At 37.8% G+C, this 18,332-nt stretch overlaps 1 protein-coding gene across 7 annotated transcripts in view; it reads left to right on the top strand.

Moving 5' to 3' along the window:
* The window catches only part of TMEM62 (transmembrane protein 62), a 78,259-nt gene extending 59,977 nt beyond the window's left edge, over positions 1 to 18,282 (top strand). For 2 of the 7 annotated variants that reach the window (XM_022587315.3, XM_022587316.3), the window contains 7 exons: positions 1,461 to 1,499; positions 2,294 to 2,453; positions 6,747 to 6,860; positions 9,299 to 9,383; positions 12,555 to 12,659; positions 14,922 to 15,040; positions 17,378 to 18,258. In XM_022587315.3, coding sequence (XP_022443023.2) covers positions 1,461 to 1,499; positions 2,294 to 2,453; positions 6,747 to 6,860; positions 9,299 to 9,383; positions 12,555 to 12,659; positions 14,922 to 15,040; positions 17,378 to 17,704 — 949 coding nt within the window. In that variant the 3' untranslated portion in view covers positions 17,705 to 18,258. Of the gene's footprint in view, positions 1 to 1,436; positions 1,500 to 2,293; positions 2,454 to 6,746; positions 6,861 to 9,298; positions 9,384 to 12,554; positions 12,660 to 14,921; positions 15,041 to 17,377 lie in introns of all 7 variants that reach the window. The other 5 variants (XM_089907332.1, XM_022587312.3, XM_022587314.3 and 2 more) reach the window with 5 other exon arrangements.
* The last annotated feature ends 50 nt before the right edge of the window (positions 18,283 to 18,332 follow it).

Raw genomic sequence — 18,332 nt, 5'->3', positions numbered from 1 at the left:
TTATGGTTTATCACAGGATATTGAATATAGTTCCCTGTGCTGTACTGTAGGACCTTGCTGTTTACCCATCCCATATATAACAGTTTGCATCTGCTAATCCCAAACTCCCAGTCCTTCCCTCCCCCACCCCCTCCCCCTTGGCAACCACCAGTCTATTTTCTATGTCCCTGATCTGTTGCTGTTTCATGGATAGGTTAATTTGTGTCATATTTTAGATTCCATATATAAGTGATACTATATGGTATTTGTCTTTCTAACTTCACTTAGTATGGTAATCTCTAGTTGAATCCATGTTGCCGCAGATGGCATTATTTCGTTCTTTTTTATGGCTGAGTAGTATTAAATAGAATCTTAATGAGACATTAACATTCCTTTTGCAAAGAGACATAACCTTTTGCAAACATAAGGGCACTTGTTTTAATATACTCTTTTAAATTTTATTTTGAAAAGTAGTACAACATAACTTTTGGAAAATAGAGTAATGGGATTATATGTGTATCCCTGTCCCACTCCCCCCCCATACCCCAATAGAACTATTATTAACATGAGTTTTCCTTCTCAGGCATTCTCTTTCAGGCCTGTATTTACACAGTCGTAATCACAGGGCACAGTGTATTCTAATTGCTATTTTTTTTCTGTCAACAGAGAGAATGGACCACAGTTTAACCATTTTCCTATCTTATTGGTGAACTTTCAGATTTTTTTCTAATTTGAGGATGAACATCTGATGCATATAGATTCTTCCTTCATTTGAATAATTGCTTTAGATAGAGTTCTGGAAATAGGATTCTAGGTGAAATAGTTTGAATTCCTTTGTGACTGTTGATAAAGATTGCCTGATTACTTTTTTTTTTGCAACTAAAATCATTATTCTTTTTCAGAAAATTGTGGTAAAATATACATAACATAAAATTTACCATGTTAAGCATTTTTAGTGGCAATAAATACCTTTATATTGTTGTGCAACCATCATCACCATTTTTTTCAGCTTCCAAAACTGCAACTCTGTACCCATTGAACACTAACTCCCTATTCCCCCTCCCCCCAGCCCCTGGCAACCACCAATTCTACTTTCTGTCTCTATGAATTTGACAACTCTAGGTACCTCATAGGAGAATCATACAGTATTTGTCATTTTGTGACTGGCTTTCTTTCATTTAGCATAATGTCCTCATCCATTTTGAAGCATGTTTCAGAATTGCCTTGCTTTTTAAGGCTGAGTATTCACTGTTTCATTGCGTATATACACTACATTTTGTTTATCCATTCATCTGTTGATAGACATTTTTGCTTCTGCCTTTTCACTACTGTAAATAATGCTGCTATGAACATGGGTGTACAAGTATGTGTTCCAGTCCCTGCTTTCAGTTCTTTGGGTATATATTCAGAAGTGGGATTGCTAGATCATGTGGTAATTCTATGTTTAATTTTCTGAGGAACCTCCACATTGTTTTCCACAGTGGCTGCGCCATTTCACATTCCCACCAGCAGTGCACAAGGTACCTGATTACTTTTTAAAACAGATACTAATTTATAATGTTACCAAGCAATACGAGTGCCAGTTTCACAGCACTCTTATCATTATTGGATATTGTACTTTTAAAAAAATTTACTAATTATTCTGGAAAAAAAGGGTACCAATATGCTTTAATTTATTTCTTTTGATCACTAGGTAAGTGGAACATACATCTCTTGGTCAGGTTTCTTGATAGGAGCTGGATATCAGATTTAGATTTAGAATAGTTTCTAATTTCTCACCAATTCAGGTTGGCTGAATTATACAACTCCAGAAGCCACCATTTAGAAAGAAACCAGATCATATGAAGAGTGTCATATGAACATTTGTACAATGTAATGGTCTGCCTTACCGTTGTCCCTCGGTATCTCTGGGGGATTGGTTCCAGGACCCCCTGGGAATACCAAAGTGTACAGATGCTCAAGTCCTTTATATAAACTGGTGTAGTATTTGCATATAACCTATGCACATCCTCCCTATACTTTAAATCATACCTAGATTACTTATAATACCTAACACAATGTAACTGCTATGTAAATAGTTGCTGGCGAGAGGCAAATTAAAGTTTTGCTTTTGGGAACTTTCTTGAAATTTTTCTTTTCTGAATATTTTCGATCCATGGTTGGTAGAAACCACAGGTTCCACATCCCAGTAACTCGCAGATCAACCAACGGAAGGCCAACTGTACTTACATCTTTTCAGGTTATAATAGGGTTATTCTTCTTTATAAAAACAATGCCAGATACCTAAAACCATGCATTTATGCTCTCATTTTAGAGTCTTGGTGTTTTCCTTATCTTCCATTACTTCAGTCGCAGTTAAGATTGATGGAGTTCATTTAGGGCAAGCTAGTCATTTGTCTGGTCCTATTTTCATACTAAAGTGGAATCCAAGAAACTACAATAATAGGACACATAACATAGAAGTAATCGTCCAGGTAAGTTAGTAATTTTCAACTTGCTATGTGAATGATTAGGCTGTAACCACATTGAACTCCGATTTGTTTTTTGTTTTGTTTTTGTTTTTGTCAATTGATAAGATGAAACTAAGTTAATAAAAAATTTGAATACACTGGATTTAGTATGTTCTGAAAATGGACACTCAGGAATAATTCTACTTTTAGACTAAAAACTGGGCAGAGGACATGAGTGTGCAACTACTGGCTATAGTCCCCTCTTTTTATCCCCAGGGAATCATTGTTCTGTTTTCTTCCAACTTTGGCCAGAATCTTTTAATAATGGGAGCACATTCCCCAATATTCCTGAAGATAATAGAATAAGTCAGAAAACATAATATTTACATATCCACGCCTTTGATTGCTGTCTCCAAGTATAGGAAATTGTGTCACTATTTTGAAAGCTCTAGGATAAATAATTTTTAAGGCATCCATCAAAGGGATTTTTTGTTTGGGGAGTGGGCATTGATAGTACATGCAGTAACTGTCTGCCTGTCCCTTTTCTGATTCAGCTTGGGGAGCATTTAATTCACTAGACCTGCCAGAGTAGAAAGTGATCATCATCACCAAAATAGAGCAGTTTCATCAACAATTTGAAACACTTTAGGGGATAGACTGCTAAAAAATTAGTTTCTGGAAAAAAAAATCTGTCAATTTCTACAACTTTATGATTTGATGAAGTTTTAAACTATTTAATCTTCTAATGTTAAGTCTTGGTTTGAAGATTATCAAGTAATCCTTCAGAAAACACATGTGATTATTTTCATTATCTTTTTTGTATGTGTCACAGAGAAGGGTTTAGAGCAGGAAGGAGCTATTTACTGAGCTTCTTCTAAGGAGATGCCAGACACTTAGAATTTTTTATGAAATCTGTATAACAATCTTATGTGGTGGGTAGTTTTATCCCCAATTCATAGATGAGGAAACGAGAGAAGGCACTTTGCAGTACCACCCATCTTTTTTTTTTGGGGGGGGGGTACGCGGGCCTCTCACTGTTGTGGCCTCTCCCGTTGTGGAGCACAGGCTCCGGACGCGCAGGCCCTGCGGCCATGGCTCACAGGGCCCAGCTGTTCCGCGGCATGTGGGATCTTCCCGGACCCGGGCACGAACGCATGTCCCCCGCATCGGCAGGCAGACTCTCAATCACTGCACCACCAGGGAAGCCCAGTACCACCCATCTTTGAAGTGTTCTGCTTAGGAGGAAGAAGACACTCATGGGTAGAAAGTGGAAGGAGGGACTCCTGGGGATGAACTCCTTAATGTCTTTCATATTAGAAGTTGGCTCATTTTAAAAAGACTTGAAGGGCTTCCCTGGTGGTGCAGTGAGAGGCCTGCGTACTGCAAAAAAAAAAAAAAAAAAGAAGAAAGACTTGAAGGTACAAGTGCACATAGAATAAATTGTTCCCTATCTTTACAGTCATGGGGAAGAAGTAGGAGCGACCGTAGGAGACCTGCTCACTGTTGGAATGGGGAACTTCCAAACCTTTGGATTGCTTCCGAACCCCAGCTTTTGTAGTTTTATGAGGAAGAAACCATAGCTCACATTTCTTGAACCTGTCTGCCTGCTTAGTTGAATCCTTAGTAAAAATGTGAAATCACATATACTTTTTATATGTTTAACATTTCTTACGTTATTGAGGTAGAATTTATATTAAAAAACTCCATATATTTAAAGAGTACAATTTTGTGTGTTTTGACTTTCTTATACATCCTTAAAACCATTTCTACAATCAATATGATCTATCACCCTCAAAAGTTTTCTTATGTCCCTTTGCAACTGCCTTCCCTCCACCCTCATTTCCAGGCAACCACTGATCTGTTTTATGTCTATGAGTATAACTTTAAAAAATTAGTCTACTGAATATTAAACAGGGAACCTGTCCCCTCATTCATCAGTGAGAAAGTTCTGTCCTTTTAAATACAGTATACCATAGACAAGTCTGAAAGAAAAATTCATGGGAGAAGACATCGATTTATTATCTTATATTTTACCTATTCACTGTATTTATTGAATATCTGTAAAGTTCTGGGCAGCCTAGTACCAACTGGACCTTTAGATCAGTTCTCAGTGTGGTTTCTGAAGTAGTAGCATCAGCATCACCTAGGAACTTGTTAGAAATCCCATCCCACACCTATGTATCAGAAACTCTGGAGATGGAACCCAGCCATCTGTTTTGACAGTCCTCCAGGTGATTCTGATGTGCATTAAAGTTTGAGAACCAGAATTTAAAATTATTGTGCCTCCTTTGCCAATTTAAAGAGCAAACTCTAGAAATCTCTATATCTCAAAATTAAAGAAAATCTCTGCTTTAAAACAAGAACTTAAAAAAAAAACCTAAGAACTTGTCATTCAGAGTAAGAACATTTGAGCAATAAAAGTTTGATAAACACCAGTACAAGTTCTTTTTGCTATTTTAAAAATTTTATGATGAGGAATTTTTAAAATATATGAAAGAGATAATACTATAATAAATCTCCACGTATCCTTCACCCAACTTCAAAGATTATCAACTTTTGACCAGTCTTATTTCATCTGCACCCCATCCACTTCTCTCCTCCCTGTACCACGATGTCATTTCATCTGTGTAAATATGACAGCATATATCTCTAAAAGATAAGAGCTATTTTAAAAAAACGTAACCATAGTACCATATCACACCTGAACAATTAACAGTAATTCCTTAATATCAAACTATCCAGCTAGTGTTCAGTTTTCTTATTTTGTCACATATAATTGCATTTGGTTGGTTCAAATAAGAATCCAAACAAGGCTCAAATATTGCATTTAGGTGATTGTCTCTTCAGTGTCTTTTAACCTATAGGTTCCCTCTCCGCCCTCCTTTTTTTTTCCCCTTTCAATTTGTTTGCTTTGGAAACTGGATCTTTTATCCTGTACTGTTTCTGTACTCTGGATTTTTGCTGTTTATATCCATGTGTTATATAGCATGTTCTTCTACCCCATCTAGTTTCTATTACTGTAGTTAGATTTGAGGTTAGATCAGATCTGAGTCTGTTTTTTGGCAGGAATACTTCACTTGGTGTTTTATGCTTTTATCAGAAGCCTATAGTATCTGGTTGTCTCTCTTTTAATAATGTTAAGATTGATCAATGTATGCAGATATTGTTGACCCTACCCAGTGGTATGCTGGTAAATATTTAACAACCAGCTTGGGGCAGGTTTGAAGGGAGGACCCTGATTTGTAGCGTCTCCCTGATTTATACCAATTTCCATAGTATAAATATTCCTCCTGTAGCTGGTTTTAAGCTACTGACACATCAGCTGGTCTGCAAAATTCCTGAATATGTAGCAGTTGGCCCTTGTGGGTCAATCAAGCCAGTACCGGCACACTGCAGGCTTATCCTCCATTCAGCTTTTCAGTACTCAACCAGCTTTTCACTGAGGGATTAGCACTTACTGATAATCTCAGTCTAGATCCATTATTTCATCAGAGTTATAAAATGGTGATATTCAAATTACCACTCCTAATTATAGGAGTATTAATTAGAATAGTTCCACAAAGAAAAAACTTGCCTCATCTATTTGGTACCGAGATATAGAGTTCATACAGGAAAGGCAAGAAAAGTCTTCATTCTTCCTCCACCTTTCCTGTTCTAAACCAGTTTTCAAAGTAATGGGTTACTTCTCTAGCTTCTGCCAAAGGTAACTAAATGAGTCTTCTAGTATCATTATTAATTCATAGTTAAAAAATATATATATTTGGTATGTTTCAATCCATTGCATTTATTCTTTTTGATGCTCAATTGTTTGACTAGTGGGAGCCTCTCCAAGTTGGCCACTAAGTCCTTTGATACAATCCCTGTAGTCCCTGTTAGTTTTCTTGCTTTCTGGTAGATGTTTCAAGTTCTTTTGCATTTCTTACTCAAGAACTGGAATCACCTATTTCTCTAAAGAGCACTGGTTTCTTGTAGTGATAAGTTTTATTTTGAGACCAAAATCTGGGCACTAGCCCAGCTAGCTCATTGTTGTTGAGTTCATTATTATTTTTAGGCCTTTTCAGTAAACAGAGGGAAATACAGATTTCTTTTTTTTAAAAGAGAGAATACATTGTAATACATGCTGATATTTCCAGTTCAAATCTAGAATTACAGGGTTTAAAAGAAGTTTTATTTAAAGTGCTTATAGGAAGAATCAAAAGTAAATGAAAAAAATATTGCTTATTCTGAGATAACTGACAAAAGTTATTGGAAACTTAATCTTGGAACATTGTACGTATTTGTACATGAGGGTTGCTTCTCTGCTGTGCTTATAACTAGGACTCTGCTGGAAGAAGTAAGAGTGTTCACCACATATTTTCTGCTCGAGAGGACATTCACCTCAGGTTTGATCCTCTGGCATCATTTATTCTCCTTACTGACCATTGTATTGTGGTGAGTAAATTCAACTAAGTGTTATGTGTGTTTTTAATGTGGTAGGTCCAAAGTCATAAATAATATAATAATCATGTGATGAGAAAGTGGAACCTTATAAAATTAAAAGTTTAGTTGCTTGTCTAGAAGAATACAGTGATTTTGAAGTGGAGGCAGGGACATATAATACCTGTTTTGGGACCTAGTTCTACCTAGTGCCATAAAACAAGGATAACTAAGGGAATTATAGGGACTGTGCTAAATTGGATTGGGATCTTTCAAAAATAATATTTCTTCCTACATAAATAATACATGCTTAATATAGAAAACTTGGAAAATTTAGAAATAAAGTACAATCAGCCCCACATCATTCTTTTATCACACTAGCCATTATAGTCATTGTATTTCTCGTTATGATACTCTCTATTTATTTTTCTCTTATTTACATTAAGATATGAGTTTTTAATATAAAATGGTAATATACTTTTCATTCTCTTTTTTCTGTCTGATTTTTTCCACTGAGGAATTTGACTGTTTTCTCACATCACATTTATTTTACAAATGATGCTTATTGGCTGCATTATATTGTCATAGATACATCTTAATTTATTTTACTCTTTCCCTTTTGTTGGACATTTGTTTCCAATTTTTCCTTCTACTATAAAAATACTGCTTATAACTAAGTTTTTGCACATACTAGTTTTTTTTCTTAAACTTTTTATTTTATACTGGAGTATAGTTGACAATGTTGTGATAGTTTCAGGTATGCAGCAAAGTGATTCAGTTATACATATGCATGTATCTATCCTTTTTCAAATTCTTTTCCCATTTAGGTTGTTACATAATATTGAGCAGAGTTCCCTGTGCTGAATAGTAGAGGTCCTTGTTATCCATTTTATTTTATTTCTTTTAATATTTATTTATTTAATTTATTATGGTTTAACTTATTATGGTTGCAGTGGGTCTTAGTTGTAGCAGGTGGCCTCCTTAGTTGTGGCTCGTCGGCTCCTTAGTTGTGGCATGTGAACTCTTAGTTGCAGCATTGCATGTGGGATCTAGTTCCCTGACCAGGGATTGAACCCTGGCCCCCTGCATTGGGAGCGTGGAGTCTTAACCACTGCGCCACCAGGGAAGTCCCTGGTTATCCATTTAAAATATAACAGTGTGTACATGTCAATCGCAAACTCCCTAACTTTCCCTTCCCCCCACCCTTCACCCCTGGTTTGTTTTCTAAGTCTGTGAGTCGTACATATTAGTTTTTTTGGAAATTTCTGGAAATGAATTGTTGGATCAAAGAGTGGACACGTTATTCTATATACTTCATTTATTTATTATATAATTACCCAAAATTTTAAATTATTTATTATATTCATTGTTTTTGGTCTGTCCCCCCTCATTAAAATATAAGCCCCATGAGGGCAGAGATCTTTGTCTTTTTGATATGCCTAACACAAGTAGGCCCTCAAATAAATATTTCTTGAATGAATAAATGGGTTTGTTTTTTTTAAATATACATTGTCAAGCTGTCTTTCAGAGAAGCTCTGGCAATTTACACTTTATTTTCCTCAGATCTCCCTATCCTGGGCATTGACATAAAATACACTACAATGTTCAGAAGAAAATTTAAACCCCCTTTAATTTCATCTTCCAGAGATACCTTAGTATATATCTTCACGTACTTAAAATGTGAATTCCTTATTATTTTAATTTACTTTTGTTACTTGTGTGATTGGACTTTTAAAAAACATGACTAATGGGCGTTTGCATCTCATTTTTACAAATCTTTTTGTGTCATTTATTTTTCTTTTGGGAATTTTTAATGGTCGCCTAGATCAGGCTTTGGAAACTTTGGTGTACTTATGAATCACCTGGGAATGTTAATAAGAGGCAGATTCTGATTAGTAGGGCTGAGATGGGGCCTGAGATTCTGCATTCCCAACAGGCTGAAGGTGATTCCAAAGATGATCTGGGGCCCATACTTTGAGAAACAAGAACCTAGATAAAATGTCTCTTTACTGTGAATTAATCTCCAAGTGAGTGACTTCTTGATAGAGAAAGCATAAGGAAATGCAGTCTCTGTTCACTCAGCCTGCAGTGTACTGTGTACTGTTGTGTTTTTTTCACTCCTATACAACTTTAAATAAAACAGTACAAATTATACTTATCCTAGTACAATGAAAGTAGACTAGTTTTATTTGATCACTTTACATAACTGTATGAAATCACTTAGTTTCAACATTGGTCCAGGTATCATATCCAAACCTTGCAAGAATAATGCTGAGGCAACTTACAATTATCTTTTTTGGTGGGTCAGATGTTCAATTCTCTTTGACTGTATATTTTTCTCATATAGTCATTTCTGCTAATGATGTCATTTCCATTTTTGTTAATTAGGCCATTTAAAAAAACTGAAGCTGTATCCATGTATGTATGTCACGTGAATATCTATTTCTCTGCAGGCCCGGGTCCTTTTTGTGATGATTGTGCTGATCCAGCTCATCATTCTCATTACTTTTCGTTATCGAGCATATCCAGAGCATAAAGGTTAGTCACCATGGTTCCTTAATCTTAGAAGACTTTACTTTAGCGTATCCCATAATGTCCTCACTATTACCAAGTGATAAATATCAATGCAAATTATCTTTGCCTGAGCTCTGTGAGGTGCATCCTTCAAGCTACCATGCTCACCTCAAACCCTCTTTTCCATACCATTTTCTCCAGCCATTCTAGGTCATAATGAGCGCTTGCTTCTCTGAATCCTAACAGTCCTTCCTGAGGATTAATTCTGTATTTAACTAGCCAATGACCTTGTTTTACATTACCACTTCAAATGTATATACATTTTCTCTTCAATCAGACTGTAATTTCCTCAATATAGGAGCTCTTGTTTTCTACTTCTTTTCTCTTTTCCACGGCACCCAGTTTGTGCATTACAGACAATAAATACTTGTTGAATTAAATGTTCATTATCCCTTCTTGGCTTGGATGAAGTCCCTGGGATCAGGAACTGATTGTGGGGGAAGTGAGCACTGTAGTAAAGGTTAAACAGTAAAATGATGAACTGAATAGGTAGTATACATATCCTACTGAATGTTTGTCTGCTTATATATATATTTTTAAATTCTATGAAAAATTTCAAGAAGCATTATTGCACACATATATTTTCTTGCCCACAGTATAAATAAATAAATATTTGAGGGAGGCCCCAGCTTCATGTGGGAATACCAGTATTTTTGTATAGTTGTTTAAAATTTACAACATATTTTTACCTACATTATCTCACTTAATCCTTACAACAATCCTGTGAGGTAGGTATTATTGTCCCCATTTTAAAGATTGGAAGACTAAGGACTGCAGGGGTTATGTAGGCTGTCCAATGTCTCATAGCTAATAAGAGACTGACCCCAGGTTAGTTTTTTTCTTTAAACAACACTTATCAACTTTGACTACACCTTAGAATCTCCTGGGGAACTTTTTAACATCTCAGTGTCTACACAGCACCCTCAGTGTTTACATAGAATCTCTGGGGGTAGGACCTAAGCATCAGTATTTTTTAAAGCACCCCAGATGATTCCAATGTGCAGTCAGGGCTGAGAAGCACGGCTCTGTCTAAAGCAGTATTTTCAGTCCTGCTGCCTAGAATCACCTGGGTTGCTGTCCCAGCTCCCCTCTTCCCCAGGCCAATTAAGTCAGAATCTCTGGAGGGTGAGACCTGGGCATGAGTATTTACTAAAAGTTCCCTCAGGTTATTCTAATGTGTAGCCAAAGTAGAGAATCATTGCTTAAAGTTTAAAGCATAGCTGCCTCTAAGGCTAAAAATGATGTATTTATAATAAATAATAATTACTATAGGTGGATATGTAGATTAATACTTTGAGAAGTACCAGACTAGAACAAGAAAGAAGCTGAGAGATGAATGAGTAGCAAGTATGAAACACACAAAGTGAGAAAGGCCATGCGTTATCAGGCTTTGTCTGAAATTAACTGTCAGGCTGAACAGTGTTATGAGTATAAAATGAATATGCTGGCCTATTAGGGAAGACGTGCTATTTAACTTACATCAGGCTGTCTTTCACTGGAGCCAGTCTTTTAAACCTTTGAATAGTTCACCTCTAGCATTGCTCAGTGTGTACTGAGCTTGCCATCATAGTCTTCTGCTAACCAGTGTATGATCGGCTGCAGATGAGTGAAATGGCTGGCTGGGGTTGAGGAACTGTGATGCTTTATTCTGTGGCTGCAGAATGAAGCCCTTATGCTTGGGCTTTCTGGCACTGTATTGTGTGTGTGTGTTTGCCGCACCACACAGCTTGTGGGATCTTAGTTTTCTGACCAGGGAATGAACCTGGGCCCTCGTCAGTGATAGTGCAGAGTGCTAACCACTGGACCACCAGGGAATTCCCTTTAAGAGATGCTAATTTGGAGTTTTGCGGATCCCTTTCAGTTGGAGTAAGAGGATAGCTGTGAGTTAAGAGCTGTATCATATATGGGAAAGGAATATTTGGACAGATACTCACAGTTAAGATTTTTTTTTTTTTTTTTTTTTTTGCGGTACACGGGCCTCTCGCTGTTGTGGCCTCTCCCGTTGCGGAGCCCAGGCTCCGGACACGCAGGCTCAGCGGTCATGGCTCACAGGCGCAGCCGCTCCGCGGCGTGTGGGATCTTCCCGGACTGGGGCACGAACCTGTGTCCCCTGCATCGGCAGGCGGACTCTCAACCACTGTGCCACCAGGGAAGCCCAAGATTAAATTTTGACATTTGTTTGATATGCCTTTGATATATATAGTATATATAGTACTATATATATATAGTTTTTAGAAAATTTTATTGGAGTATAGTTGATTTACAATATTGTGTTAGTTTCAGGTGTACAGCAAAGTGATTCAGTTATACATATATGTATATTCATTCTTTCTCAGATTCTTTTCTCATATAGGTTTTACAGAATATTGAGTAGAGTTCCCTGTGCTATACAGTAGGCCCTTGTTGGTTATCTATCTTATATATAGTAGTGTGTGTATGTTAATCCCAAGCTCCTGATTTATCCCTCACCCCACGTTTCCCCTTTGGTAACCATAAATTTGTTTTCAACATCTGTAAGTCTGTTTCTGTTTTGTAAATAAGTTCATTTTTTAAAAATTAGATTGCACATATGAGTGATATGATATTTGTCTTTTTCTGTCTGAATTACTTCACTTAGTATGATAATCTCTAGGTCCATCCATGTTGCTGCAAACGGTATTATTTTGTTCTTTTTTATGGCTGAGTAATATTCCATTATATATGTACCACATCTTTATCCATTCCTCTGTCAGTGGACGTTTAGGTTGCTTCTATGTCTTGGCTATTGTGAATGGTGCTGCAATGAACATTGTGGTGGCCTTTGATATATTTTGATGCAACTTTTGGAAGTTTGTACATTTGGATACTAAATCTCATGGAAAACAGGGATTTGATCATCCTTTGAGCACAGAGTATATGTGTGTTTGTGTGTGTGTGTCACAACTACACCATTGCTTTGCCTTCCTACCCTCTGTAATTCTAAGTGAGTTGGTTTATCAGAATTCCTGCCAACTTCTGAATTTAAAGTGGTGTCATCCATATAACAAATGACTTGCTGAAAATGTAGTAGATGCCCATGGAAGTCTTCTAGAAAATATTATAAAAAACTTGAACTTTGCATGTGTTCACTGGATTTTTCAAATTTATTCTGTTTAGGACCTCCAGGATTTGTAAATTTGACCTCATTTTCCCTTCATGTCTTGAGCAAAATAAGCATCTTCTACTATTCTGTGTTGTTGCTGACACTCTATACAGTGCTGGGTAAGTCAATTAGGAAACCTGAGATTGTGGAGAATTCTGCCAAAGAATATACTGAGAATTTTAACAGTAGTCATTTAGGTTCTTGAGAGCATAATGACCGGCACACCACTCTTTCATAAGTCATTTCCTGTGACATGATCTTGGGAAATAAAGTTCTTTCCTAACTTAAAGGACATTTAGTCAACGCCAAATTAACTTAAGGGTGCTGAGAGGACCATGACAATTAGTATTTGGGTAGAAACCTAATAGAAGATAGAAGTTCAGCTTCAATGCCATCTCCTCAGAGCAGCCTTCTTTGACCACCTTAAAGCTTTATCCTCTATTTCACCATACTTTTTATTTCCTTCATTACTTTATCGGAATTTATGATTATCTTCTGTATATATCATCTCTCCCCTCATTAGAATATCCATTGATGTCCTGTCTATCTTGTTCCCCTCTATGCCCAGCATTAAGCACAATACCTAGTATGTAGTTGAGTGACTATTTACTACCGTGTGACTCCTAAAAACTCAGCTTAAAAAAGAGAGAAACTGAGATGAGCAGTGAGTTCAGGCATTTGAGCTCTTCTCTCATATTAATTATTATACCCAATACTGACAAAATCACTTAGTCACTTACGGAAGCAGAAAGCACTGTGAGTCTCTTTTTAAAGCTTTTTACTAATGTTCCTTACTAAGAGTCATTTAGGAGTAGATTAGACTATTTGTTGCTTAGTCTATGTTTTCTACTTTTAGTCCATCTTTGGACTTTTCTTTCCTCATTAGTAACTCCCACCAGAGAACAGAAAGTAGTTAAAGAAATAATATGACCCTTTACAATTCTGTATAACAAGCTATGCCAGATTCCCCTTTTGAGGTTGGTTTTCTTGTTAGAAGATAGGTTGAAGCTGTTTTACACACTAGTCTTCCACTAGGAGGCAAAGCAGGTGATTTGGTTCCTGGCTGTAAAGGAAAACATTAGAAGGGGAGAAGTTGTTTCATTTTTAAAGGTTGAAACTTAAAGGGGAAACACTTTTTAAAACTAATATGTATCTAATGGAGTATATATAATATATATCTGAGAAAATTACCTATGACTTTTTAAAGTTGAACTCTACTCTTTTTTTGTTTTTGTTTTTGTTTTTGTGGTATGCGGGCCTCTCACTGTTGTGGCCCCTCCCGCCGCGGAGCACAGGCTCCCGACGCGCAGGCTCAGCGGCCACGGCTCACGGGCCCAGCCGCTCCGCGGCATGTGGGATCCTCCCGGACCGGGGCACGAACCCGCATCCTCTGCATCGGCAGGTGGACTCTCAACCACTGCGCCACCAGGGAAGCCCCTTTTTTTTTTTTTTTTAATATTTATTCATTTATTTATTTGGCTGCACCGGGTCTTAGTTGCAGCACATGGGATCTTCGTTGTGGCATGTGGGATCTTTTAGTTGTGGCATGCAGGATCTAGTTCCCTGACCAGGGATTGAACCCGGGTCCCCTGCATTGGGAGCATGGAGTCTTAACCACTGGACCACCAGGGAAGTCCCAGTTGAAATCTACCCTTACCAGTAAATGATGGTATTACATTTTGAGAAGGGAAATCCGACTGTCCCTTAATCACTCTTGACAATATAGTAGTTCTAGAAGCCTGAACATTGAGAAGGGGCAGTAAATAATAATACAGGGTAGAGAAAAGTCATTCTGGCATTGCAGATGAAAAATTAAAATAAAGAAGTGAGTTAAACTTTGTACATGTTAACCCTGAGTATGTAGTTGATGTACAAAGTAATGACTGTGGGTCAGCCAGAAAAGGTTAAAATACATTCATTAATATTTATAAGAAAGAAGTGTGTTTTAGAATGATTAAAGTGGTTGAAGTCTTATTGCGTAAAGGAGTAAATCTCAGTTATCTGGAAAATTAACTGTGGTATCTATGGAGTACCTTTTTGCTTCTTAAAGGAAATGTTAATGCTTTATATTGAGGTTACTACTGTAATAGAATCTTCTAAAATTTGTGAATGTACTCCTATCTGTTTCTGGAATCTATTCCAGGTATAGCATGTACTCAGGCAATTTTATAATCTAGAGAAATATGGAGCAAAGGAGCAAATAATTGGTTAGCTACGATATTGAGTGCAACACAGAGATTAGCAAAGAAGAAAAGCTATACAAATAAATGCTTATAGATGACTAGTCTCATATTTTTTCATTATTTCTGTAAATGCATGTCATGATGTATGTAATCAGTCATAGTTATTTAACTTCCTTTCTTGTTCATTGCCTCTTTCAGGACCATGGTTTGTTGGTGAAATCACTAAAGGCAAATTGGGTTGCTGCTTTTCCTTTGGGATCTTTGTTGATGGACATTTCCTACAAGGCAGTGTAACGTTTATAGTTGGAATTCTCCAGGTAAGAAGTCAGAAACGCAATTTAAGAACATCTTGGCCTTGTTGGGCTAATTGCATAATAGTTATGAATTAAATCCCAAATCCCAAATTTATCACCATAGATCATGTTTTCTAATTTACTGGCAGGGCAGTCTTTAGTATCTGGTGTTTTGTTTGCTTTTAGAGTGCTTCCTAAGCTCTTTCTTCCACCACTCTTGTAAACATCTAAAATACATTTTTGGCAGGAAGTTTTATAAGAGGTGAAAGAGCTTTTTGTTTTTGTTGTTTGTTTCACTGTGCTTTTTCATCGATAAACAGTGAAAGAAGAGACTTATGGTAGAATAAATGAGACTTCTGGGTAAAACAAAATTGGTTATGATAATGAAGAAGGAAATTGTTTCAGAGGGAGGAAAAGAAAAATAGACACACAAGAAAAGTGGGTCAGTTACCCAGCTTTCTAGTGATGTCCTAGCAATACACTTGTTTATGAAACACTGATATGTTAGGTTTACATTTGGATTGAGATTCCTTTAGAACAAACACAAATAAAAAACCCAGACCTATAGCAAATTTCTATAAATGGGTTTGAAAACTATTTACCTAACAATTTTTCTCTTGTACTCATCTGATGGGGCTAATGGATCAAAATCTGAGGTGATGATCTAGAGTTGTATAAGAGATCCAAAAACATTGTTTGAAATGAGTTCACAGCCTCATAAGAGGGCAGTAAAACATGATCAGCAGGATTAGAGACAGACAAGTAGGGAAGATCTTTGCCTAGTGAACGCTGACCACAGACCAGAATATTCTCTGTTTAGCAGCATTTTATATGTGACTAGATCTGGGTCTAGTTCAGTTTTCTGTTATGTAGATGGAGGCTGTCTCTCAGGAGCACTCTTATTCCAAGTAAAACCTGACCCTTACCAAAAGGTGGGCTTATAGTCATATTTTAATAAATAGTACACTAAGAATGGATTTTATGTATCATCTAGGCCCATGGCCCCTAAATCTATAATATCTCTGACCTAGACCTCTTCTCTGCACCTCAGGTGCCTATATATCCAACTGCCATTTTGCATCTTCCTTAGATATCTAACAGGAATCTCAACTTAATATACCTCTAACAGGACCTTTAATTTCTATCCCTGAACCTGTTCCTCCCCCAGTTCTTTCCAATTTCAATAAATTATCCAGGATGTATCTTCTCCAGGGTGTTCTTCAATTTTTCTCCTTCCCTCATACTTTATATCTAGTTATCAGCAAGTAGTACCGTATTTGATCGACCTCCAATACATGTGCTGAATCCACCACTATTACTGTTACCACCACCCTTGTCTAAATAATAATTATTTCTTGCCTGGGCTACTGCAGTAACCCCCTAACAGGTTTCCCACTGCTGCTCTTGCCTCCCTATTGTCAGTTTGCCACAGAGCATGCACTGTAGTCCTTTTAAAATCTTAATCAGCTCACTCATTTCTCAGCTTAAAACCCTTTAAGCAAATCAGTGACGTGATCTGGGTCATGCTGACTGCCCCAGTTTCCACCTGGCTTATCATGTTCCAGCTAACCTCTCCCACCTCTGGGCTTTTCATTTGTTTCTTCTGCCTGGAATGCACTTCCTTCCACTGACTCATTTCTGTCCTTCAGGCCTCAGAGGGCCCATCTCCCAGTTACCTCCTGTGACCCAGTTATTTTCTTCATTGAATTCATCACAATCTGTAATTATCTTCCCCCTCCTTTTTTTTTTTTCTTTTTGGTTTCTCTTCTCTCTACTAGAATGTAAGCTCTATGATGCATCTTTTCCAACTTGGTCACCCATGTGTGTATCCCTTGTCTAGAGCCTTGCACAGTACCTGCCACATAATGGGTGTTCAATAATTATTTGGTGAATGAGTGACTCATATAGTAGTTAAACTTGGATTATAACTTAAATCTTCTAATTTGTATTCCAGTATTCATTATGCCACTTCACATAAAAATGCAGGGAGAAGAAAAGATACTGATACCCAAGTCCCCCCCACTCTGCCAAAAATAAAAAACAAAAAACAGTACTGTATATATGTGTGTGTGTCTGTACACCCACATATTCAGTTCATTTCTACCTTAAACATTATTTGAGGGCTTCAACATAAATGAAATGACACTTGCCTTTAAGATGAACAAAAGGATACAGGAAAATAAACAACTAACTACAAGTCAACTATTGTGAGTGTTATAAGCAAGTGTGATTGAAGCATAAAGAATCAGTTAACCCCCAAGAGGGAAAGCAACATATTTTTAAGAGCCACCAATAATGTTAGTGAGACCTGACCCTTCCAGGGCTTGCTAATAAGCTAATGGTCCTGTTCGCTCTTTCCAGCTGGTGTTTTTTAACATCCCCTTGATGGTTTACCTGTGTTGGAGCTTGCTACAGCGGTGCTTTGGTCACAGCTTCAGGTCTCATCTCCATCAAGGAAAATACTTGAAAATTGTACCTGTTCACCTACTTATGTTACTACTGTACAGCTGGCAGATTTATTCCTGCTACTTTCTTCATATGACATATGGTACTCTAGCTTTATTATTCTCCCCTTTGCGGACCTGGTTGACACTGGTGACGCCTGTTCTCATTCGTTGTGTGTGGACACTGAACTCTGCCGAGCTTGGAACCTTCATAGTGCAGTTAAAAAGCCACCTGAGCTCCTGAAGGCCATGTCTCATCATCCACCTATGTCGCCCAGGCCTCTGCCTCAGCAGCAGGCGGAAGGCCAATATTGGTGGGCAAGCCTTGGACGTTCCTTGGACGCCTGGGAGTTGAGGGGATTACCCACTACTGATTCCTGCAGAATGGACTGCAGAAAATTCTCTAAATAATGCCATGATTCCTTCCTTCCCCAAGAAGGCAAAGGGTTGATTTGTGAAGAGAAAGCCCTAATCTAGGAGATCCACAGGCCAGGGGCTGGTGGGTATGGGAGTATCTGCGGCCCACCCAGTGTGTTTTTTACGTTACCTCATGTAAAGTACCTAGCACAGTGTCTGGAACTCAGCAGCCTATAAGGGCGCCACTTTAGGGGCAGGGAACCAGTGCAAACTTGGGCCTGACCCTGACTACCCTTGATTAGTTCCGAGTCCTCTTTTCCAGCAGGGTTATGGGCTGTCTGCTTCCTCAGTCGGGGGTGTTTTCGAGTAATTAAATATCAATAAATGAATGATCATAACTCGGTCTGGGACTTGCCTGTGTCGCCGTTCCGGGGCAGGGCGGGGCGAGAGGAGGTGTAGCCGCGCATTGGAGCGCGGAAGGAGGCGCGGCTGGGCCTCTGGGCAGGGGCGGGGCG

The sequence above is a fragment of the Delphinapterus leucas genome, chromosome 2 (genome assembly GCF_059928025.1).
Source record: "Delphinapterus leucas isolate spDelLeu-1000000601 "Yukka" chromosome 2, BTC_Dleu_Yukka2, whole genome shotgun sequence".
NCBI classification, from domain to species: Eukaryota; Metazoa; Chordata; class Mammalia; order Artiodactyla; family Monodontidae; genus Delphinapterus; species Delphinapterus leucas.
The sequence above is the reverse complement of the archived record's forward strand: the minus strand, read 5'-3'. Positions and strand labels throughout refer to the sequence as shown.